Source organism: Trachurus japonicus, chromosome 19 (assembly GCF_045865225.1).
Source record: "Trachurus japonicus isolate A0001 chromosome 19, Traja_1.0".
Lineage (NCBI taxonomy): Eukaryota > Metazoa > Chordata > Actinopteri > Carangiformes > Carangidae > Trachurus > Trachurus japonicus.
Genome location: NC_140925.1, coordinates 4400182 through 4424715, shown reverse-complemented (window position 1 = coordinate 4424715; position 24534 = coordinate 4400182). Strand labels below are relative to the sequence as shown.

General features: G+C 40.9%; 1 protein-coding gene across 1 annotated transcript; it reads right to left on the bottom strand.

Annotated features, from left to right (window-relative positions):
- Positions 1–6117: 6117 nt before the first annotated feature.
- On the bottom strand, positions 6118–23340 carry fam171a2b (family with sequence similarity 171 member A2b). The gene is made up of 10 exons (XM_085762067.1): positions 23156–23340; positions 17942–18169; positions 16923–17015; positions 15392–15550; positions 15116–15295; positions 13447–13560; positions 12072–12219; positions 10996–11275; positions 8223–8715; positions 6118–6863 (listed from the first exon to the last, which is right to left on the bottom strand). Exons 1-10 carry the CDS (start codon positions 23250–23252, stop codon positions 6118–6120), a joined length of 2538 nt encoding a protein of 845 aa, XP_085618193.1. The 5' UTR covers positions 23253–23340.
- Positions 23341–24534: the final 1194 nt, after the last annotated feature.

Here is a 24534-nt window from a genome sequence, read left to right as displayed (position 1 = left end):
AGACCTACAGTTCAATCCTCCTGACTTTCATTAAGAAGAAGAAGTAGCAAAAAATCCAACAAAGCAGGTTTTAAAGTGTCTCTCGGGGTGGGAGGGGGTGAGGTGGGGGAGTAGTGGAGGGTGTAAATCAGCTGTGACTGAATTCTGTCTGAAACTGTCCAAAACACAAGTTCACAAAATCTACTGAGAAAACACACCGATCTCTCGCGTATTAAAAAAAACGAAAACGAGCAAGGAAAGCCACAATTGCACAACTCATAGTAATTCTGTATGTGGTCCAGGATTGAAAAAAAAAAAGAGTACATTTTACAGCAGTGGACACAACAACAGTTCAGTAGGAATCGTTTCACGGCGGCTGCGTTTTGCTCTTCAGACTTTATAAGACTTCACATCACATGTTCAGTTTGTACTGTAGGCTACCGACACAGGCGTTATGAACAGCAAGCGAATGGTGAAGAGGGAGCAAGAAGAAGAACAAGAACAAGTCAGTGTGACTTTTTTACACAGCGTCACTTCATCATCATCAAACCGATTAGATAAAGAAAGAAAGAAACAAAAAATAAACATAAAAAGTGCTCAAGTGTTCCAAACGTGTGAGCTGAGCTTTTTACACAAATCCGCAGGATGACGTCGTTTTTAAAGTTCACAGTTGTTTGTTGTTGTTGATGCGTCGCCGGCAGTGGTGATGCTAGAAACAGCAGGAGCGTGTTGGTCAGTATGTTATCGTTGTAAACATTTACGACCGGAAGTGAATTTTGTTAGAACTGGATTAAAGGAGAATTACGGTCATTTTTGACCCCTAAGTCCTTGTCCTGATGGTCACCAAGTGTTGGGGGTCGAGCAAAAAACGCGACTAAAATTGATGCAGGCAAACCGGAGTTACACCATGGCTACCCGGCGCTAGCGCTAGCGACAATGCTAACCTATGGGGGCAATTCTTTCAACCACAACAAACACTCAAAAAAACAAATATCTATGGTACATGACTGGAATCCTTATGACACACCACTGAACTCATATAGTGTGGAGTATAAACAGTATAAACTTTGTGTTTTTGCATGTAGCCACTCACCTCAGATAGCCGAACTCTGGAACATCCTGGAAAGACATTACTATACGATCACAGAGCGCCTGCTCTCCCCACTAGGGCTGACCTCCAAAAGTCGACGATTCGACGATTCGATTCGGAGGGGTCTGATTCGACTATGAACCTCGTAGTCGAATCTAACTAAGACCGTACCATTCTGACTATATGGGGGTGCCCACGGCTGCTGAGCATAAATTGTTACATAGAATGTCTTTTTTCGTTATAAAAAGACTATTTTGATACAAAATCTGCACACTTTCTGTTAATAAAGAGTTCAAAATTATGTGTGCGTTTAAACGGTAGTCTTACGTATTAATAAATCACCCACTGCAGTTGCACAATTAAATGAGCGGAGGTTTTTTTTTTTTTTTTTCAAATGAGCGGAGGTGAGCAGTAGGACCGTCAAAGTCACTGCAGAACACTCACGGAGTGGCAAAAAGACGAGGGGCAGAGCCGCCAAAGTTTAAAATCAAGGAAGTCTGACAGTCTAACTTTGTCAGCATTTATCATGCATGACCTGACAGAACAGCAAAACATTGTGAGGATACATCTGACTTTGACCGAGTTACATTCAAGAACCTGCTTTCAGTCACGGAAAATAAATTAACTCCAGCGGTGATTTTTTTTTTTTCGATGGATCAGCTGTGTTTACCGTTTCAAGTGTCAATAGTTCTGATGGTTAGACGGATGAATTAGTCTCTAACACATCCTAAAGTTTGACATGTCAGAGTTTTTCAGAAGAGGAACTTGTTTTTTTTCCGACTTCCGAGTTGTCATGAACGCACCATCAGTGTCGGGAGTCACAGCTGTAATCTCGTCCCTCTGCAGCCTGTCTGTCTCTCTGCCGGTGCCGCGGTCACACTGTGTGTGTTACAGGATTGATTAACGTAATGTACGGATTGTCGAGTCCTTCTGACCTCAGTTTGTTTTGATACTACATGTTTTACCCGGTTTCTCTGTGTCCACGACCACCGCTATCCTTCATCACGTTGAGGGATGTTTGATTTGCCACTCACAGTCCGAGCAGGAGCGTTGTCCAGGGCAATGTGACATAAACGCATACCCTGGCTCACAATGGCTACTAAAAATCATCCAAAGTGTGGAAAATAAATAAAGGTATTTGTTTTACACCTACCATATTTTTGGGGTGTTTTAGCTCTTTTGTTTGAAACGGAAAAAGTCGCAAATTTGCTGCTATCTAAAAAAAAAAAAAAAAAAAAAAAGGTTCGACGATCAGTCGACTATGGCAAAATCTGACGAATCAGATTCGACTATGAAAATCCTTAGTCGAAAACAGCCCTACTCCCCACCACAGAAACAAACACTATTTCCTTGTTGTGATGATTTCTCTACAAAAATAAACGGTGGAGCAGTGCAGTGGTAATGTCCAAAATATCTCTGATTGTTTATTTTTGTAAAGAAATAATCACAACAAGGAAAAAGTGTTTGTTTCTGTGGCGGGGAGAGCAGGCGCTCTGTGATCAGATAGTAATGTCTTTCCAGGATGTTCCAGAGTTCGGCTATCGTTAGCTAAAAACACAAAGTTTATACTGTACACTATATGAGTTCAGTGGTGTCTCTAAGGATTCCAGTCATGTACCATAGATATTTGATTGTTTTTTGAGTGTTTGTTGTGGTTGAAAGAATTGCTCCCATGGGTTAGCGTTGTCGCTATCCCTAGCGCCGTCTAGCCATGATGTAGCTAACTCAGGGTTGCCTGCATCAATTTTAGTCGCGTTTTTTGCTCCCCCCCCAACACTGGGTGACCATCAGGAAGACGATTTAGGGGTCAAAAATGACCGGAATTCTCCTTTAAGGGAAAGAAAAAGAAAAAACAACAACAACAGAAAAAAACTAAAATCCGTGTATCTTCACACAACCAAGTTTTATCTGGCGGCACAAACGCCAAACATCCTCAAAAAAGGTTTCGTTAAAAACACCCTAATCTACATGTTACATGCACGTCGTACTGTAATAGACATAAAATCTCATATAGTTCATCATCATCATCATCATACCATTTACAAGTTTGGTGAAAAAGAGGATATAGATATAAGAAATCAAGAATATCCAAGGATGTTAACTAACAGCCGCAAGAGAGAAAAAGTCGTCAGTTTTTGGCAGGCATGCTCCCCAGAGTGTCATCGTCGTCATGTTGTTGTTGTTAAACCACGATGCAGTGTGCTTATCTTATCAGTGCTCGTCGACGATCTCGACAGCGTGGTTTCAGGTGAAGACTGACTGCGTTTGAAAAGAGGGACCGACCTGCATGCCTATCACTCGATCCTATGTGAAAGAAGGCACTTACAGGAGAGGAGTGGTTCAGGCCCTGTCCACTACACTAACAACCCCACGGTCTTCAAGTACAGAGATGTTAGCACTGCAAAAACTCAAAATCTTACCAAGAATATTTGTCTTATTTCTAGTCAAAATTTAATTTCTAGTCAAAACTAATCTCATTCTACTTAAAATAAGACTCATCACATTAAAAAGTAGCTTGTTTTTAGACACTTTTTACTTCTTTCAAGCAAATTTTCACTTGAAATAAGTAGAAAAATCTGAAGGTGGAGCAAGTTTTTCTTTCTTATTACAAGCACAAAAGAAAACTTGCTTTCACTGGCAGATTTTCCTACTTATTCCAATTGAAAATTAGTTTGAAACAAGTGAAAACTGTCTAAAAACAAGTAAATTTTTAGGTGATGAGTCTTATTTTAAGTGGAAAGAGATTAGTTTTGACTAAAATTGAGACATTTTGACAAGAAATAAGACAAATATTCTTGGAAAGATTTTGATTTTTTGCAGTGTACAGATTGATAGTGGTGGTGGTGGTGGTGGTGGTGGTGGGGTCGTCTACGCAAGAGCCCGGAGAACTGTGTGGGTTTTTTTTGTTTTTGGAGGAGTGTATGGGGGCTTTTGGTGCCTTTTTGTCTGTTGTTTCATACATTCATAATGCATGCAACCTTTCTCTTTCTCTACCAAAAAACGGTCTTTCAAATGTCAAATCTATTTACACGACAGGAAACAAAACAGAAACCAAAAAATCTCAACACCAGAGGAGGAGAAAAAGGCATAAATGCGAACTTTTGGCAGAATTGTACAGTAGATCAATCAATCAATCACTGCGATCAATCGGGACAGAGAGAGAAGTGACGTTTGAAATCAGTATTATCTGAATAAGTAGTTACAACACATGAAATTGAACACGGTACAGAAAGAGGAGGAGGAGGAGGAAATCAAGTACGTCCCTGAAGGAGCAAAATGGTTTTGTATCATCCGTTCACAGGGGCTCAAGAGAGAAGGAAAAAAAGAATCAATACGATTGATAGGTTTTCCTAAATATTCAAGCTTTGGGGAGATGTTTCCTCAAAAGAAAACTTAAGTCTAGTTACAGTTTGTGACACGGGGGAGGAGTAGTCAAACATCAAGAGTCCAGAGAGGGAGGGAGGGAGGGAAATCTAATCAACCCATCAATCCCATAAAAACGTCATCCACTTCCAAACAGTTGGTAATAATCAATCAATCAATCAATCGATCAATCAATCAATTCTAAAATCATTAGTAAGTGCTTTATTCTTATACGTAGCTCTATAAAATGGCTATTTCCACAGTCAGTACGTGAGATGGCTCAGACGATGGTTCAGTGATGTGATGATGGGCGACGGGAGGATTCACGATGTCCAGGTCGACAAGGACGAAGACAACGACGACGGCGGTGATTGGTCGTCTCGTCTCGGTTTGGATTTAAAGGACAGTTCCGGGCAAATTCAACTCGGGGCTGTATTTTCCTAACATTTTAGGTCTAAAAGAAGGAATCCGAAGATTTTCAGTTTAATTGCTCCTGTTTTGCGGTAGTTGTGTCTGTCCCCGCATCGCCACGGCAGCAATGAATGGGAGCGGATGGAAGTTCCGCTGCTTAGGCTGTTTACATCCCTCAAAGTTATCCACAGACAGCGTCAGATGGCGACTCAAACATGCGCCCAGAAGTTTGTTTAGTTCAAGCAAGCCGACATGTTTGTAAAACTTGATCTAATTCAAAGTCTCAGACCCAAGTTGACGCTCGGTGTGTTCACGTGCAGTCGGAAGCTCCCGTTTGTGTCATAAACACAGGAATATCAACTCTTGACTTGCTTGAAGTAAACAAACTTCTTGGTGCATGTTTGAGTCGCCATCTGACGCTGTCTGTGGCTTTGAGGGTTGTAAACAGCCTAAGCAGCAGAACTCCATTCATCGTTGCCGTGGCGATGCGGGGACAGACACAACTACCGCAAAACAATTAGCAATTAAACTGAAAATCTTCAGATTCCTTCTTTTAGACCTTAAAATGTTAGGAAAAGACAGCCCCAAGTTGAATTTGCCCAGAATTGCCCTTTAACAGGACGATGACCAGACAACGAGAGGAAACCAGAAAGTGCAGAGAAGCACCGCACCAGGAAACACGGAGGTCACATGACGGCGACCTGGAGGACGGAGCAGTGAAGCGTTGTGGTTGTGCTTATTGTGATTTCTCTCGGTGACGCACGCCGCTCGCTTCTTCTCTCCGTTTGGAGTCGATCGTTAAAGGTCCAGTGTTTCAAAATGTTTCAAGAAAAACGAAAACACTGCAAAAACTCAAATATCTTACCAAGAATATTTGTCTTATTTCTAGTCAAAATGTCATTTCTAGTCAAAACAAGTCTCATTATACTTAAAATAAGACTCATCACATTAAAAAGTAGCTTGTTTTTAGACGCTTTTTTACTTTTTTTCAAGTCTATTTTCACTTGAAATAAGTAGAAAAATCTGATAGTGGAGCAAGTTTTTCTTTCTTATTACAAGCACAACAAACTTGCTTTCACTGGCAGATTTTTCTACTTATTTCAAGTGAAAATTTGTTTGAAACAAGTGAAAATTATCTAAAAACAAGTTCATTTTTAGGTGATGAGTCTTATTTTAAGTGGAAAGAGATTAGTTTTGACTAGAAATAGAAAGACAAATATTCTCTGAAAGATTTTTTTGCAGTTTTTGCAGTGAAACGCCTCCTTCACTTCACTTCACTTCCTGGGGTGGAAGACCATGAGGGGCCGGTCTTCGATCTTCTGCCAGGGGCTCTTCTTGTTCTCGTCCTTGTCGTCGGGGTCGTCCTCGGGGCTGGTCATGGAGTCGCGGCGGTTCTCGCTGTTGCTGTTGTTGCTGCTGCGGCTGCTGTTGACGCGGCTGCGCCCGCGGCGGGGGATGGTGGAGCCGCGCGACGACGGCCCCTCGTCCAGCAGCGGCGTCAGGGAGTTCTCCTCGGGGGAGACGGGCCGGCCCTCGCTGCTGCTGCTGGGCTCGCTGTGGTCGGGGTAGGCCAGCTTGGAGTAGCTCTTCCCGCCAACGCCGACGCCGCCGTGGCTCTTCCGTCCTCCCGTCCCCCAGCGGTCGTCTTTCCCTTTCCGGTTCATGGCCGATTTGCGTTCTTGCGACTCCAGAGGAGGCTCCAGGTTGATGTCTCGTGGCGTGCTGCTGGAGCCGAGTCCGAATCCAACACCGCCGCCGCCGCCGCTGAGGTCGTTCGCGACGTCGATGTAGGAGTGGCGCACGTGGGCGTTGTTGCGTCCGTCCAGGGAGATGAACCAGGCCCTCGGGTGCTGCTTGACGCCGAGCTCCAGCAGCTTCTTCTCCGTCAGCGCCTGCAGCTCGCCGTTCATCTGCGCCATGGTGGAGTCGTTGAAGAGCACGGGGATCGTCACCGGGCCGCCCGACGAGTCCGACGCCCAGCTCGGCTCCTCCGAGTCGTCGCCCTGGGAACCGCCGCCGCCTTCAAATCAAATCAAATCAAATAAACTTTATTTGTCCCGGGAGGGAAATTTGTCTTGGGCATAATACAGCTGCTTTGTACTTGTAAAACATACATACTAGGGGTGTGACGATTAAACTCAACGATATTTCTCGTCACATTAAAAATTTGTCTCGCAAGATTTTTTTTATTTTATTTTTTTTATGTTAAAACAATGTAGAACAGGGTTTCCACTACCAGTTACCATTACTTTGCACCCCTTTCCACTAGTTACAACTCTACTCGACTCGGTTGAAGTGCTTTTCTTTTCAATCAAAGCTGAGTTCTTCATAGTTCCTCCTCAGTAAAAACGAAACTTATCAACCAGCGCATCCAGCGTTAATTAATGACTCAGTGGCGGCCACGTCTCTCTCTCTCTTTGCACTTGAAAAAAAGAAAGGAATATTTTATTTTATTTTAACTTTTATAAATTTTAGTTTTAGTTTCGATTTGTGGAAGAAGAAGTTTATTAAAAGCTCATGCTTACACCATGCATGTAAAGAGTTATAATAAAACATTTCAAAATGCATGTGCAACTCGGTTAAATAAAAGTCTGTTGGTCCAGTCATATATTTTGTCATTGTAGTTTTCTTAAAATCTCGTCTCGTCTCGATCTCGTGAACCCAATCTCGTGTCTCGTCTCGTCTCGTGAGATGAGTGTATCGTCACACCCAAGGGGGCAGTTGTCGGTCTGAGAAGTGAAGCTCACTTCCGCGTTCAAAAAACTGCAATCCCCTCGAATTCCTCTGGGGACTGGTGTCAGAAGGGAGCATTCCCCATAGACCCCCGTGTTAAAATCGCCGACTTTACATCCTCAGTAAACATGTTAAAAGCCTGGTGTCAGAACGTTTTTTCGTCTCAATCGATAGTTTCTACCCCCGCACACACTCTGAGGGGGGTGAATTTTTTTTTAACTCTACAGTTTTACTGTTATTAGGTTAAAACTCTGGCCAATTAGGGCGCGGAAACGTTGAGTGACAGGTCCGAGCAGCTCCGTGGACAGCTGCTTCGAGGCCAGTGGGCGGGTTCTCGGCCGGCCAATCCAACATGGCGCTGTTCAGGCCGCCATTTTTGAGTCACAAAAACGACTCCCCAAAACCAATGGGTGACGTCACGGACGCTACGTCCATTCTTTTTACAGTCTATGGTCACACCCCTAATACATACACAATACATACATTACAGTAGCAACACTGGCACACATATCCAAGAGAGAAAAGAGAAAAAAAAAGAGAAAGTGCGGAGAGTGCAATAAGTAGTTTAAAATACTCAAAACAAGTTCAAATAAAAAAAAAAAACATACTAAAAAAACTAAAAGAGAAGAGGGGATGTTAATTATACCTTGCTGCTGCTGCTGCCCGCCCGGTTTCTGGGAGTGGTGGTGGTGATGCTGCGGACCGCCGCCGCCCATCGGAGCGCCGTCCTTGTCCTGCTCCTTGCCGTCTTTCCCGTCCTTCCCGGAGAACTCGGACGGCAGCCGCATGTAGTGCGCGGGGATGACGAGCGTGGGCACCATGCTGCGGTACATGTTCTCCTTCATCTGGTCGATGGAGCTGCAGAAGATGATCTGCCCCGGCTGCGTGTTGAGGGACGTCGGCCGGGCGAGGCTGTCGGCCGCCGTCGCCGAGTACTCGGGCGGCTTGTCGGACTGGCTCGGCACGTAGCCCTGGAAGCGCGGCGGCGACGGCGGGTCGGAGGAGTAGCCGCGGTTGTCGTTGGCGTTGTGGTGCCGGTGGTACTCGGACTCCTTGCCCTCCATGGGGCTGTAGCTGCGGCCGTAGTCTTCGTGCAGCAGAGGGTTGTCCAGGTTGTTGGTCTCCGTGGCGCGCGTCACCTTAGATTAGATTAGATTAGATCATATTTATTTCAAACCAAACCAACAAAATGATATTTCACGTACAACATAACAAGAAAATCCACAGGACACCACGTTTTTATTGAGTTTAACCTCTACACTGCAAAAACTCAAAATCTTACCAAGAATATTTGTCTTATTAAAATTTCCAGTGCCCGTGCCCAAAAGGCAAAGGTAGAAGCTATACATAACCTAGAAACGGCAGCTGAGAATGTCAAAGCGTTGTTTTGATGGGCTTGTGTGTGTTTTTTTTTGTTTGTTTTGTTTTTCTCTGTTTCATAAATATGTCTGCTATGTACTGTTGATAATTATTGATAACTATTTATTTATTTTCGTTTGTTTGTTGTTTTTGTTTTTCCCTGTAATCACTCTAATCTAATGTTACCCCCGGGACAAGGGGAATGGATAAATGGAATTGTAATGAAATAAAACAAAATAAAAAATTTATCATAAAAAAAAAGAATATTTGTCTTATTTCTAGTCAAAATAAATCTCATACTCCGTTTGGAGTCGATCGTTAAAGGTCCAGTGTTTCAAAATGTTTCAAGAAAAACAAAAACACTGCAAAAACTCAAATATCTTACCAAGAATATTTGTCTTATTTCTAGTCAAAATTTAATTTCTAGTCAAAATAAATCTCATTATACTTAAAATAAGACTCATCACATTAAAAAGTAGCTTGTTTTTAGACACTTTTTAATTCTTTCAAGCACATTTTCACTTGAAATAAGTAGAAAAATCTGACAGTGGAGCAAGTTTTTCTTTTTTATTACAAGCACAAAAAACTTGCTTTCACTGGCAGATTTTTCTACTTATTTCAAGTGAAAATGTGCTTGAAACAAATGGAAATGATCTAAAAACAAGTTAATTTTTAGGTGATGAGTCTTCTTTTGAGTGGAAAGAGTTTAGTTTTGACTAGAAATTAGACATTTTGACAAGAAATAAGACAAATATTCTTGGAAAGATTTTGAGCTTTTGCAGTGTAGTACATCTAAAACTATTCCATAGAATAACCCCTGAGTCGATCTTACACTTTGTTGTTGCAATTTGAGTTTTCCTCCAATGTCGTATCTCCTACAACCTTCCCTCTCATGAAATAATTTTTGGATTATACTTGGAAGAAGATTATTTTTTGCTTTATAAATGATTAGTGCAGTTTTGAATTTTACCAAGTCAAAAAATGTTTTAATGCAGATGCCTTCAAAAAGAGTAGATGGTTACACTTTATAATAAGTACACACTATTAAGCATTAAAAACTGAATTCATCATTTATAACACATACAAAGAATACTCATTAGTATGTAGTTTATAAACACAGTTAAAAATGTTTTACTCATCACTGATAAGCACTAACTGTATTTATATACTACATACTAATGAGTATTCATGCGTTATAAATTAAGAATTCAGTATTTATTAATGCTTAACTAATGCTTAATAGTGTGTACTTATTATAAAGTGTTACCGAGTAGATTAGTGTGATCATTGAACCTAACATTAATGCTGCGTTCATAACAACTCGGAGGTCGGAAACCCCAACTCGAAAATTTCCGACTTCCGACATCATTGCGTTCACGCTGCAGGAACTCGGGGGGAAAAAAACATGGATACCTGAAGGAAGTTTGGCGTATTGTGGCTCATCGCTAAATACGAAAAATAAATGCAGCAGTAAATTGTGTTTATTTTGGAGGAGAGGAGACGCCGCAGATGAGTGCACATATAATGTTACAGCCTTGATAACAGTTAATCGTTATTTCCGTCACATATGAGGACCACAATTTCACACCATACAACAATCAAAGCTAAATATAAACGTATTTCATACAGGCTACTAGAATAATAATACACAAAAATATGCATTCAGACCTCAACAAATAAATTAAAATGTCTAAATTCTAACAGTTTAAGACGAGGGCTGCCATGTTTTGATGTTGTCATGACGTCAAGTCCGAGTTCTGATATGATACCCGAGTTTCCGACCTACAGTATAATTTCCGATTTCGACGCCGTTCAATTCATTTTTTACAACTCGGAGCTCGTTTTTTTCCGACTTCCGAGTTGTCTTGAACGTAGCATAAAAACTGTTCTTATGGCTCTTTTTTGTAATATGTACAGAGGCAACAGGTTGGTTTTATACATATTACCCCCGACTTCCACACAGTAACTCAAAAATGGCAAAACAAGGGAATAATATAAAATATTAATATAATATAATATAATTTAATTTAATATAATATAATATAATATAATATAAAAACCTTCATGGGGAAACTCTCCCCTCGTTGGGAACCCGAGGCGTTTTTCCCCTTGGCGTGCCGCAGCATGTGAGCCGGCACGTGTTTGGTCAGGTCCTCCCGGGAGCTGTGGTAGTCTCGGGACGGGGACATGTCGGATTTGTCGTTGGAGGGACCGGACTCGACGTGGCCGCCGCAGATCAGGTTGAGGCGCGACGTCGACGTTCCCTGGTCTCGCTTCGCTCCGTTCAGGTTGGAAGCGTGAGGTTTTCCTTGCTGCCGGCGAGGCTTCAAACACTTCCGCCTGAAAGACGAAGAGACGCCGAAGGTCAGAGAAGGAAAGACACGTCTTTTATCTGGCAGGAAGACCCTGATCTGAAACTACACCCTCTCTCTCTTTTTGCTTAAAGGGATAGTTCAACATTTTGTGCAAACTGGCCCATTGCCATAGTCCCTATAGTCATAGCAGTAGGTTCGTTACCTTTAATTGTCGGTGCAAGCTATTTTTAGAACGGCGGAGCAGAGCCGCGAGCTGCTCAGAGCTACGCTACGGAGGCTCATGGGATTTCTTGGTTTCCGTCATCAAACTCATCAAATACACAATCCAACAACTCCACAACGCTCTGGTGGACAAGTTGTGAGCTGCACATTCACCACGCTATGAGATAATAACAGAACGTTACCAGACAGAGTTGTTTTAGAGGGAAATACAGAGACTGCTTGATGAAAAACTGTCACTGAAGGCAATGTGCATCAGCGGTTTTACATGTATTTCCCTCTAAAACAACTCTGTCTGGTAACGTTCTGTTATTATCTCATAGCGTGGTGAATGTGCAGGTCACAACTTGTCCACTAGAGCGTTTTGGAGTTGTTGGATTGTGTATTTGATGAGTTTGATGAGGGAAACCAAGAAATCCCATGAGCCTCCGTAGCGTAGCTCTGAGCAGCTCGCGGCTCTGCTCCGCCGTCCTAAAAATAGCTTGCACCGACAAATAAAGGTAACAAACCTACTGCCATGACTATAGGGATTATTTGCCAAAAAATGTTGAACTGTCGCCTTTAAATGATATTTTTCTTGATAGAAACCTAGACCCAGAGACCTGCGCCTACGCTCCCCACACCTGCAGTAGTAGAGCAGCACGCAGAGCAGGATGAGGACCAGCAGGGCCAGCGAGCCCAGGATGGAGAGCAGGAACAGGGTGTGGTAGGTGGTGATGTCCCTCAGGCCCGGGTGGGACAAACCCAAACCTGCAGCACAAAGAAAAGACGTCAACACAACAACACAACAACACAACAACACTATGGATGATTTATGTCACAGTTTTTTGGTTTATGTACATTTACAGTTAGAATATTTGACCTTCATTGAAGCAAATACATTGAGATTAATCTTGGTTTCTTTTTAATTATGTGACATATATAACTTAAGAGAATACCATCATTCTGTGGGTTTGCACCACCAGGAAATATTAAATGTTCAACGTCTAACGCAGGAGGGTCAAACTCATTTTAGTTCAGGGGCCAAATACAGTGCATATTGATCTTAAAATAAAATAACAGCATAATAATAAAAAAAAAATGTTTCCCTTTGTTTTAGTGCAAATAAGTTCATTACCAAAATGTTTACAGTTAACGAACTGTCCATTTACAAAACATATTATGAACAACCTGAAATTTCTTGAGAAAATAAAGGGCAATTTCAACAATATTGTGCCTCTTCTCTCTAATTTTCACATGTGGCAAATTGATCCCATGTTTGACAGCCCTGGTCTACAGAGTAGGAGACTTTTATTACCTTTTATTTGAAGTTTGAAGGAATTGAAACTGACATCTAATTAACACCAAGACATTAGAGTTGTCAGATCGGTCGTCGTTTAGAATAAAGCAGCAAACACTCTCCTCCTCTTTGTTGTTCATTTGTTAAGAACAAACACTAAGACATTATTATTATTACGGCTTCTACAAATTACAGTCTCAGCCCGTTGCCGTGTGAACGCTGGACGTCCACCTCAGAGCTGCTCACGTGTCTGTGGACTCTGTTTATCGTGTGGAAAACGATGCAGCTGATGGAATAAATCAGCTCTCACTGTTATTACCACACTTTAAGTTAGTTTTCACAGAATTTGCTGACAGCTTGGAAAATGTAAAATATCACCACCAGTCTCATCCTTTTAAGAGTTTTTTTTTTATTATTATTTTTCATAAATCTGGTATGTGTTTCAACTTTGTCCAGGAAAAGAAAAAAGCTGCATATTTAGCAGCTTTATGTGAAGAGCAAATAAAATGTTTCCCTGGAGCGACGTCAACTCCATGTTCTGGTTCTTGTTAAAAAGCACCTGGGCTTTGATACTGAGAAGATTTCCTTCATCCTCCCCAGAGAGACGACGGGCAAGAACATCTGCCGCCGCCGCCGCCACGGCAACAATGAGGATGATAAACAACGTGAACAGTCGGAGGAGAGAAGAGTTACAGCACCTGAGGACGTGGGGAAGGCGGCCAGCCAGTATCCCATCTGAGGAACCACCACGTTCCACACGAACTGGGCGCCGTCTTTCTTGATGTAGCCGGTCCCGTTCCTCACCCACAGACCTGCACGCACACACACACACACACACACACACACACACACACTTTAATATGTTAAAGAGCTGATAAAATATGATGCTCTATTTTGCATTAACTAAAGATGAAACAGTTAATTTATTTTGAATTAAATGTAGAAAACTCATATTTTTCCATCTATTAATTAAAAAAATTCGGACGATTTGAGAATTGGGCTCTTGGTGATTTGTCATTAATCAATCTGTTGATAATTAGGAGAATTATCAGGAGATGGCTACTTTTTCTTTTGTTTAGCTCATGTACAGTATGTTGTCTGCTTGTCTTTTGTTTTGTATTATTGACAGAGGTGGAACCTTGTACAAGTTCATTAGGACTTCATTCCCTCCTTGCGCAACGTTTTATGCATTTCTTTGTGCTAAACAAATAAAAAAAAACTAAACCATGAATCTGTTGAATTTGTTGCGGCTTCATATGAAAAAGTTCAAACATAAGAATAACATTAATATGCTGTTTAATACATTTTTCTTTTCCCACTTTGACTTTTGTAACACTGTCGATGGAATAATGACTTTTTTTGCAACAACATTTACATTTAAATCATCAAATATAGATTTTACTGTAATATTAACATGTATTGTTGTATACTTCAGCATAGAGCTGCTGCATTAACTCAATACATAAGAATAAATGAAAATAGATAGTAAAACAAATGATCCCCCTGTCTTGTCTTATTGGTCGATACAAAATGCTGTTTTAATTGTGACGATACAGAATAAAACATGTGTTTAAAGCAGAAGTAAGTGATCCGGTGGTTTTGGCTAACTTCTTGTCAGCCGATGGAGTTAGCAGTCCCCGCCCTCGTCCCTACGTCACCACATTCACGCGCATCCCTTGGCTGCACACACAGAGAGGACCGCCCCTTTATGCCGTTCTCTCTCCTCATTGGATAAAGGTTGTAGGATACAAGGAAAGTTTTCTCCTCGGCTTACAGCAGAGCAGAGTGACTGACAGACCCGTGTTTCAGACCAAACACTCTATGTAAGTGATTGCTGTCGGAAGATATAACTATTTAAGACTTATATTTAACACAAACATTCCGCTTACTTCTGCTTTAATATACTGTTAAATACTTTTCTCTTTTCCCAATTTGACTTTTGTAACACTGTCGATTCAATATTGAATTTTTTTTTGCAACAATATTTAAATTTAAATCATGAAATAGAGATTTTAATATTCACATGTATTGTTGTATACTTCAGCATAGAACTGCTGCATTAACTCAATACATAATAATAATAATAAAAACAAACAATCCTCCTGTCTTGTCTTTTTGATCGATACAAAATGCTGTTTTAATTGTAAGGATACAGAATAAAACATGTGTTTAAATAAAGAGAAGATAAATTAGAAACGACATTTCTCACAGAAATCATTTTTTGAATTGAAATAGATCTCATTAAACCTCACACCTAAATTAATAAAGAATGTTTTTGATAATATATTCCACACGACTGTCTCCACCTGTATGACATCATCTGTCTCATGTGTGTGTGTGTGTGTGTGTGTGTGTGTGTTGTCTCACCTGTTTTGGGCTGATACAGCCAGGCCGGTACGCTCGTGGCCATCCTGTTGCGCGTGTCCGACGGCAGCGGCACGGAGACGTGGATCGGGTCCGAGACCTGGATGGCGACGCCGTCTTTGTCGTAGAGCTGCACGCTGACCACGGCCAGCGCCGTCAGGTCCGTCCAGCCCGTCTCTGCACCTGGACAGGAGGACGAGTCGCCGTCGTCAGTGACCTCAGTAACTAGCGGCTCGTTATGTGACTGAGCTGTGAGATGTTGTTGTCGTTGTGTCCTACCTGAGCTGTTGGTCTCCTGGCCCAGGAGGAACGGGAAGCCGCCGACTTCATACTGGCTCCTGGCCGTGGTCATCGCGGCCGACAGTGCCGTGTAGTTGGAGTTGCCGGGCAGCTGGAGCGACTTCCTCTGGAGCTGCACCAGCGGCTGGTTACGAGCTCCTGGAAGTAAAAAAAAAAACCAGAAAAATAAAAATAAAGACACCCATCAGTCTGTAAATCCTCTGTTATTCATTCTCTCTTCGCATCTTTTATCCCTTTAACCACCTTTCTGAATGAGTTGTTTCTTTCTTTTTTTTAATCTACGCTATCCTGTTTTCTTGATGACTGCTCCCTTAAAGGGATAGTTCAACATTATGGCAAATCCTCCTATCATCATAATCCCTATAGTCCAAAACGCTCTGGTGGACAAGTTGTGACCTGCACATTCACCATGCTATGAGATAATCATGTAACATTACAACACATGAAGCAAATACTCTGAACTACTTGCATTTTTGAAATCCCTCCGCCCAGCAGCCGTGTCTGGAAAGTAGTTCCGGCTGCATTTACCTCTAAAACAACTCTGTCTCGTAATGTTACATGATTATCTCATAGCGTGGTGAATGTGCAGGTCACAACTTGTCCACCAGAGCGTTGTGGAGTTGTTGGATTGTGTATTTGATGAGTTTGATGAGGGACAGGGGACCTGTACCGTTCACCTCCATTGTGTTCACTGAGCAGCTCACGTCTCTGCCCCGCCAATCTCAAAACAACATGCACCGATAATTAAAGGTGATGAACCTACTGCTATGACTATAGGGCTTATGGTGAGAGGAGAATTTGCCAAAATGTTGAACTATCCCTTTAAATTAACTACTTACTTATTTAAATAAGTATTCTTTTTTATTTTTTAGTATAATATAATATAATAATATAATAAGTTTGCTGTTTCTGTTCTGGGGCTTGACTTTTAACTTGACTTTTATGGAATTAATTAACGTGTTGAACGAATAAATAATGTATGTGTTAATAACGGGAGCTGTCCTGCAGGATAAATAAAGTTGTATTCTATTCTATCTTTAAAAAAGTGTAAACAACTGCAGCTGTTTCTATGGCGATAGCAGCAGCAGCAGCAGCAGCACATAGCGCGGGGTCATCTAAATGTTAAACGGTGAAATATATGGAGGCCCGAGGAGACACAGGGGAGGAGGAGGTGATCCGTCTTCACCCTCAGACGCTCTCGCAGGAGAATTTAAGACGTGATGACAGAATAACTGTCGAAGGGTCGAACTCGACTCCCCGAGCGACTGAAGACGCGCCGTCACTTTCTAATAGATGTAAATTTTTATAAAATCGTCCTCCTGTGATTCAATAAATCGCGCGGGTAAAAGCCGATAAACCTTCATAAATTCAACGCGTGAAAGGATAAGTGAGCAGAGTAGAAACGACAGCCGCGGCGTCTGGAAAACGTTCACGTGTCCAAGAGGGAAAACGTGGCTGCTGTCATCGTCGTTGTTGTAGTTGTTGATGTCGTCGTGGTTGTCGTGGTTACCTGGCGACCCAGACAGCACCTGCAGGACGTCATCGTACAGGATCAGAGTCCCCGGCCGCTGGGCGAGCAGGTACAGGCTGACCGAGGCGTACACTGTAAAAAAAAAGAAAAAAAAAAGAAAAGAAAGAAAAAACACATGAAAGATTTAAATTAGCGCAGCAGATCTCCAGGTGCAACAACACAGACCGAGGGCGTCTGAAGGGTAAATCCAAGACTTATTTAATATATATTTAGTATAAACCAGCGGGGATAAAACGTCCTAGATTTATTAGTTATTATGTCTTTTTTTATTTATCAGCACTTTCCAGATGGATAAAACCTCCATACAAAGGCAAATCCAGCTTCATACTAGAGGAAGAATCTTTATTTTTGACTTAGCCTAATTATTATTTATTTATTTATTTATTTATTTATTTATTTAAGTGATGATCCTGTCTGTAATTTTTTATTTTATTTTATTTTTTTATTCCACTTTGGGTCACAAAGATTTATTTTACAAGTCAGTAATAATACCCAAGTTACCAACAAATTCATATCAGCAGAAAAAGAGAGAGAGAAAAAAATTAATAAATACGTATAGATATGGTAAAACAAAACAAGAAAAAATAATAATAAAATGAAATGAGAAAAAAATAAATGAAATTAAAAGAAAAAAAGTGTGTACTGTATATGTACGTATGTATATCAATAAATAGGCTGTCTGTGATTTCTAATAATAATATAACTCATAATTAATTGTATTTAAAGTGGTTTTTCAAGGACACTTTACAAGACATGAAAAGAAATTTAAAAAACAACAAAAAAGCATAAAAAACTAAATATAGAAGAGATGGATATAATGACCCAACTCACTTGATCATCACTGATGACTAACAATAATTAATGTTATTTATAGAGGCCTTTACTTTATAACACAGTAATATAGATAAACAAGCCACTGAATAGATAATAAATGTAAATATGAATGAATACGACTGCATAAATACAGATCAGATGATGCTGATGATGATGAGACTTACAGGGGATGCGGCTGGAGTGCCAGGGCACCGAGTTGGTGACGTAGTCTTTCTTGGAGGCGGTGATGATGACCCACGTCCCCACGCGGTACAGGAAGCTGACCCTCAGGACGCCGTCGCCGCCGGCCCTGCTGGACGCCAACACCGTCTGATTCCCGTGCACTTCCACCTGAGCGTCGGCCAGCGGCGACAGGTCGCTGTTGTCGAACACCTGGACTTTTATTTGCACCTCTGTGTGTGTGAGAACAAAGAGACAGAGAGAAAGGACACAGACATGAATTATTCACTTCAGTCTGAAAACCTCTGAATATTAAATCTAAATCTACAGTGACAGAAAATAAAACACAGACATCACATCATTTCACTGTGTCTCTGTCATCCGACGGTTTATTTCAGTAGCTGTGATGTTGAGTTCAGTGACGCCTGGGTCACCGGGGGAAAAACAGCCGAGTCATTACAGAGCAGAGGAAACAGAAATAAACACAACAACAGGCGACAAAATGGAAAAAGATCAACATAGACGACAAATAGAAAGCCAACAACCTTTAAAATAAAGGTGTTGCTGTAGGTAAAAGTAAATTAATGGGGCGTTTGTGCAACTAGGAGACATCCAATTAATCAATAACATATCTAAGGAGATTTTCAAGTGATACATTAATATTAAAGGGACTACGAGGAGTTTCGGAAAGCGAAGTGTTTTCACTACATTTCCCATGAGCCTCCGCGCACACGGTTGGACCGGCGCAAGACGGACGAAAGCGAAAACATTTGCCAAGAATGTTTTCATTGACCAGAGGTTCGAAGACGATCAGATACCGTCGTAGTTCCCATGACCCGCCAGGCAGCGTCCGCAAAACCAAAAGTAGGAAATGCTGGGCGGGTCGACCACTAATAATAATATCAAAATAACTATAAAGACAAAACAATATATTTATCCAAAATTGACCCATTAACAAGTGGTAACGTAGATTCATCCACATTAATTTGAGACTCTTTTATAACCAAATACAAACTCCTCGTTGTCCCTTTAATTCAGGTTAAATTCAACAGTTTTTAATATTAAATACAGTATAACTGGAAACTGACGACTGAAGACTCAGCTCTCACAACTTGGTCTGTTTCTGTTTCTCGTCTTCACAGAAAACTTGTGAATAGATTTTAGTTACAATTAAATAAACACTAAGTCCAACTTGCTTCAAAAACAACTAAAATCATCTCCATGACAACCCAGCATCCATCCATCCACTGAGGAAGACCACAACAGAAACACAGCTGGAGGTCGTTCAGTCAAACTCTAATAAAAAAATAATATAATATAAAAACCTAATTACTACAGAGTGTGGCTCAATTCATCAAGTCACCCTTTGGCTGTCGCACAAGGACGACATCATTACTGCGACAGTCCGAACAAAACAACCTTCACACTCGTCAAACGGCCGGGCTGAGCACAGGTTTCCACGACGACATGAGAAATGAATATGAATGAGTATTGTTTTTTTTTATCCTTTAGGGGAAACAAAACGCCTTTAGTAAAGATTTTCCTTAAAATACAAACGGTCTTCCTCTGCAGCTTTAATTAAAATGGTCACCAGTGTTTAAGAGGTTTCCCATTATCTTAGTCATTTAATTAAAGAATCAGTCAAAATCGGTTAAAGAGGTTTAGAGAAGACCTCAGAGACCAAGTCAGGAAAAAGATTTGGGATAAATTAATCCTTAACTGTCTCATTTAAGGTGTTTTATGCAGCAGAAGCCAAGCTTTGAATCAAGTTAAGCTTTTTTTTTTAAAGGTATATATTTAGTTTGTTTATCTTAAAAATGCAGGAAAAATGTAATTTTTGTGACACAGTTTCACAACAGGGTATGAGAATCTGGGTTTATGTTGTTGCTAATTCTCCATGTAATTAAAACTTAGCCATAGCAAATTAACAACACACAACAGATAAAACCCAACGACTATCTACAAACATTAACAACACAGGACTAAAAAGAGACGACAACAGTAAAACAAAACATTAACAACATCAGATGCTCTGGTTTGATTTCAGTATTTGTTGAATAAACTCGATGGTCGAACCGGCACGAGTGACACTGAGGCTCAAATTAAAACCGTGACGCCTTCAGGTGAAGTCTGGAGATCTGAGACACGTCTGGGATTTCTCACTGGATTTTATAATAATAATAATAGTAACTTTATTTATATAACACCTTTAAAACACAATGTCCTCTTTCTTATTCTTTCTTCTTTACTAATCTCTGGTTTGCTCTGTCCCAGTTCGTTTGTTTGTTCTGTAATCGCCCTTTGTCCCATACGGTTTTGTACATGTCTAACTGTCTGTGTGACTGTCTTGTAATGTGTGTTTAAATGTTGATTCATAAAAAAAAAAACACAATTTGCATCACAAAACAACATTTAAGAGACAAAATCACAGATGCCATAAAACCATGAGAGATGGAGCGCCCAAGCGATACAGCAACAACACAAAAACCCAACAACAAACTGAGACCAGGAGGAGTCCAATTAAAATGCAGGATGCAGTTAATTAGATGAAATAAACAAAAAAGGGGGGTGTACATGATAAAAATAGATAAGATGAGATACAATAAGATAAGAAAAGATTGGGATAAAAGAGTTCTAACAGAAGAAGGTGTAAAGTAAAACTAAGAGCAGAGATGAAATAGACGATGATGAAAGAAGAGAGAAGAGGATGACATCACATAAAAGCGAGTCTGTAAAAGTGAGTTTTAAGAATTAATTTAAAAGCCTCAAAGTTCAATGACGACCGACTGATGATGATGATGATGACACATCCTGACTCCACAGTCTCTAAAAAGCGCTGTGTCATGGTGTCACAGTGGATCCTGTCAGTCTGCTGCTGACGACATGTTGATGAACGTCTGACTTCCTGTTGATTTCACAGCAGCAGCAGCAGCATCCACTCGTCGCCATGGACACACCCATCCCATCACATCACAACATCCCCTAAAAAAAAAAAAGAAAAAAAAAAAGAAGAAGAATCCATGGCGACGTGGCTCTTCTCTTCATCCCCGCCGGCGCCGCCCCTCTTAGAACATTTTGTTTCTCATCTCTCTTCTTGGACGGCGTCGGATGTGGGTCACGCATGGTGGTGGTGGTGGTGGTGGTGGTGGTGGTGGGGGATGTTTCCATGGTTACGCGCTGACTCTCCAAAAGCTGGTTGTTGTCGTTGTTGATGTGCTATACGAGCTGTCAGTCGTCCTCTTAAAGCCTCCGACCCGACCGGGGCCTCTCAAAACCCCCTCACACAACTTCACAACGGCTGCATCCAGATAACAGGCATAGAGGGGAATATGTGTGTTTCTGTGTGTGTGTGTGTGTGTGTGTATCTATTGTGTGGATGTAAACGCTGTCAGCCCATTAACATAATAGTTCAATAAAGACTCTCTTGTGTGTGTGTGTGTTTGTGGAGAGGATTTCCTCAATCTGGGCTCGGCACTCTAGACGCTGAGGCCTGAAGCGGCTCCATTCACAGTCACAGTGTCACATTGATGAAGAGAAGTCTGGGAAGTTTTCTCTCCTTCAGCGGCTAACGACTCAGAGGAGAATAAAATCCTCTACACACAGTTTGTCACTGTGTTTAGCAAACCAACCAACGTTCAGACGCAGGGACACTGGGATTTTGTGAGAATTTAAACGTTAAACTTTCAGATTCTGGTCAATAAAGTCAACAACAGGTGTCCCAGCTTCCAAAAACACAACAGTTATTTGATTTTGGTGTAAAGAAAGCGAGGCGTTCATAGAAGAACAATTACCCAAAACAAAACAAACCATTTGCATTAATGGATTATGAAAAACAATAATTGCAGGGTTCTTTCTAATGAGTTACTAATGACTTACTGACATCCACACCCTAATGCTGCTGCTGCTGCTTAGGGTCAGACTCTGAGGAAACACTGATCTGTAGGCTACTAAAACTTCACAAACACACAATCAATCAAGCTTCATGGAGCCGAAAACATATCGAGACTGGATGTAAAGTAGAATCTGACAAACAAAATGAATATGAATAATAGAAAAAATGTATTTAAAAGCTGCAAAACCAACGTATAAAATTTACAGCTGCATTAATGTGTAAAAATCAGCTTTAATGAACTTTTTCTACTGTCTGTCATTTAATCTATAACAATATATCACATTTATTGAGCGGAGTCCATATTGTTTATTGTTTACAGCGTAACTGTAGCTGTCCAATACAAATCAATCCAGAATATTTACAGAATATCCTCCTGGTTTTAACGTGCAGCTACTTCAACTAGTCTCAGATCTATAATGCATTATATCCTATTTGTTAATAACGTGTTTTTAATGTAAAAGTAACTGCAGCCGTGGAGTAAAAATCACAATATTCCACATACATGAAAGTGAAAGTAAAGTACTTGAGTAAATGTACTCCGTTACTCGGCTCCACCGCTGACTGTGACCATCCATGCATCTCAAAACAGCGTGAAGCAGAAAGCAATGTAATTACATAATGAATGCTCTTGCATGAAAAGATAATAATGCACAGCAGAACATAAACACTGCAGCTGCTGCATCACTGCTCTGACACGACATTGGTGCTTTTTTTTTATTACAGTTTTTATTTTTTCCCCCCTTTCCTTTATGCTCCTTCCCTTCTCCAGGGCCTAAAGCTGAACATGAACGTGTCTGCAGGTTCACACACTGTCACACACCATCCATCCACACAGCCAAGACAACAGAGGATGACACGCGGAGGAGGCCTATAGGGTATTATTATTATTATTATCATCATTATCATTGTTATACAGTAAGTCAGGCCTGACATGGAGGCCTGGGAACAATCAGACCCCAGATCAGCTCCTTCAGCCACATATCTGAGCCTGAGCCTGAGCAGCAGCAGCGTTAGCCCCAAACACTGCTGTGGTTGCTGTTGTGGCCCTCATGGATATTTATTATGAATCTACTGGATCAAAACCAGCGACATAATTAAAATAAAAACACATCCTCCCCTTTATTCCTCCTCCTCCTCCTCCTCTCTAACTTCATATCAAAGCGCAGCGCTCAGAGGAATCGACGGTTCTGGTTTCGACAAAAGCAATAAAAATGCAACCACTCCCATCTCCTCCTCATTGTGCTGAGCTGAGCTGAGCCGTGCCGTGCTGAGCCGTGCTACTGCTGCTGCTGCATCCCCCCCTTCCCTCCTTGTATGGCGAGCTTACCGAATGCTCCCTGATCTGGAAGAGATTTGGCCAGCGCCTCCCAAACCGCGCACACCGACACGAACAGGAGCAAACGGGAGACGCGGAGGTCCGGCATCCTGCAGCTACATGTCCCCCAGACCCATATCCAGTCCAGTCCAGTCCAGTCCCGGAGCTCCTTCCTTCAGTGCTCAGACATGGCTCGGCTCTGGTGCCAGGCGGCTTTGAATACAGTCAGGGGGAGCTGAGATGCTGTCTCTTTCTGAGAGAGCGCGTGTGTGTGTGTGTGTGTGTGTGTGTGTGTGTGTGTGTGTGTGTGTGTGTGTGTGTGTGTGTGGGCTCTGCCTTGTTTTTATTGTCTGAGGCGGAGGGAGAAGCGCGCTACGTTTCCCTCTGCTGGTCTGAGGTGGAACAGCTCCTCAGTCTGGATCTGGATCAATTATACTGTATATATAAGACCCAGGACTGGAGAGCCACGTGTGGTCCTAGTTCAGTGGACTTCAAAACACTTACATTCACATTAATAATAATTTAAAATAAATAAATAAGAAAAGCAAAGAAAAGAAATAAGTGGCAGAAAGAAAAAAAAAGTATTGAACTGTTAAAACCAGTTCTGTAAATCCTTATATCAAGAGTGAGGTCATCATACATGAATAAACTCATTGGGTTTGTGTTATCAACTATTATTATTACTTTTTTCTTTTAAAAAAAAGTATTATTTATGACCTTATTAATGAATACATTTATCTGCCAACTATAATAGTGATTCAATAATTTGACATAATGTATATAAATATATGTTAATTTACTTGTTATGTAATGTTTTATAACATTATAATAATATATTTAGGCTACTTGTTGGATATTGATATTTCTTTCCTAGACAAATGGGATTTACTTTCAATATAAACAAAATACAACGAGGGATGAAGCTCAGAAAAACATCTTCAACAAGGAAATTCTTAAACTACATGGTCTGAGTTACGTCTTCAGATCAAACAAACATTCAGCTTTCATCTTACAAAAGTCAGTATTACTCTTCTTCCTCAAACCTGATTTGTATATATATTATTATTATGATATAACATATATTTCCTGATATCCAGATTGATGTCACCATACATGGACTCATTGATTTTTAGTGTTTAAGTATTATTAGTGACCTAAAAGTATTTGTCTATCTGCCAACTACAAGTTATGTGACCAGAATGGACTCATTGTATTTTTATTTTTATTGACTATTATTATTATTATTTTTTTTTTTCCTAACTTTTAGTTATGAGCTTGTATTGACCTATCTGCCAACTACAATAGTGATTTAATAATTTGACCTATATTGTAAATAGCTGGACACAACCAGACTGTGAATTTACTAACGTTATATTTCTATTTTTACTTGT

Coding starts and splice junctions, on each gene's coding strand:
- fam171a2b (XM_085762067.1), bottom strand. CDS start 23,252: ATGCCGGACCTCCGCGTCTCCCGTTTGCTCCTGTTCGTGTCGGTGTGC. Junction 15,296..15,391: donor CCAGGAGACCAACAGCTCAG/GTAGGACACAAC, acceptor CCTCCTGTCCAG/GTGCAGAGACGGGCTGGACG. Junction 11,276..12,071: donor TGTGGGGAGCGTAGGCGCAG/GTCTCTGGGTCT, acceptor TTCGTCTTTCAG/GCGGAAGTGTTTGAAGCCTC.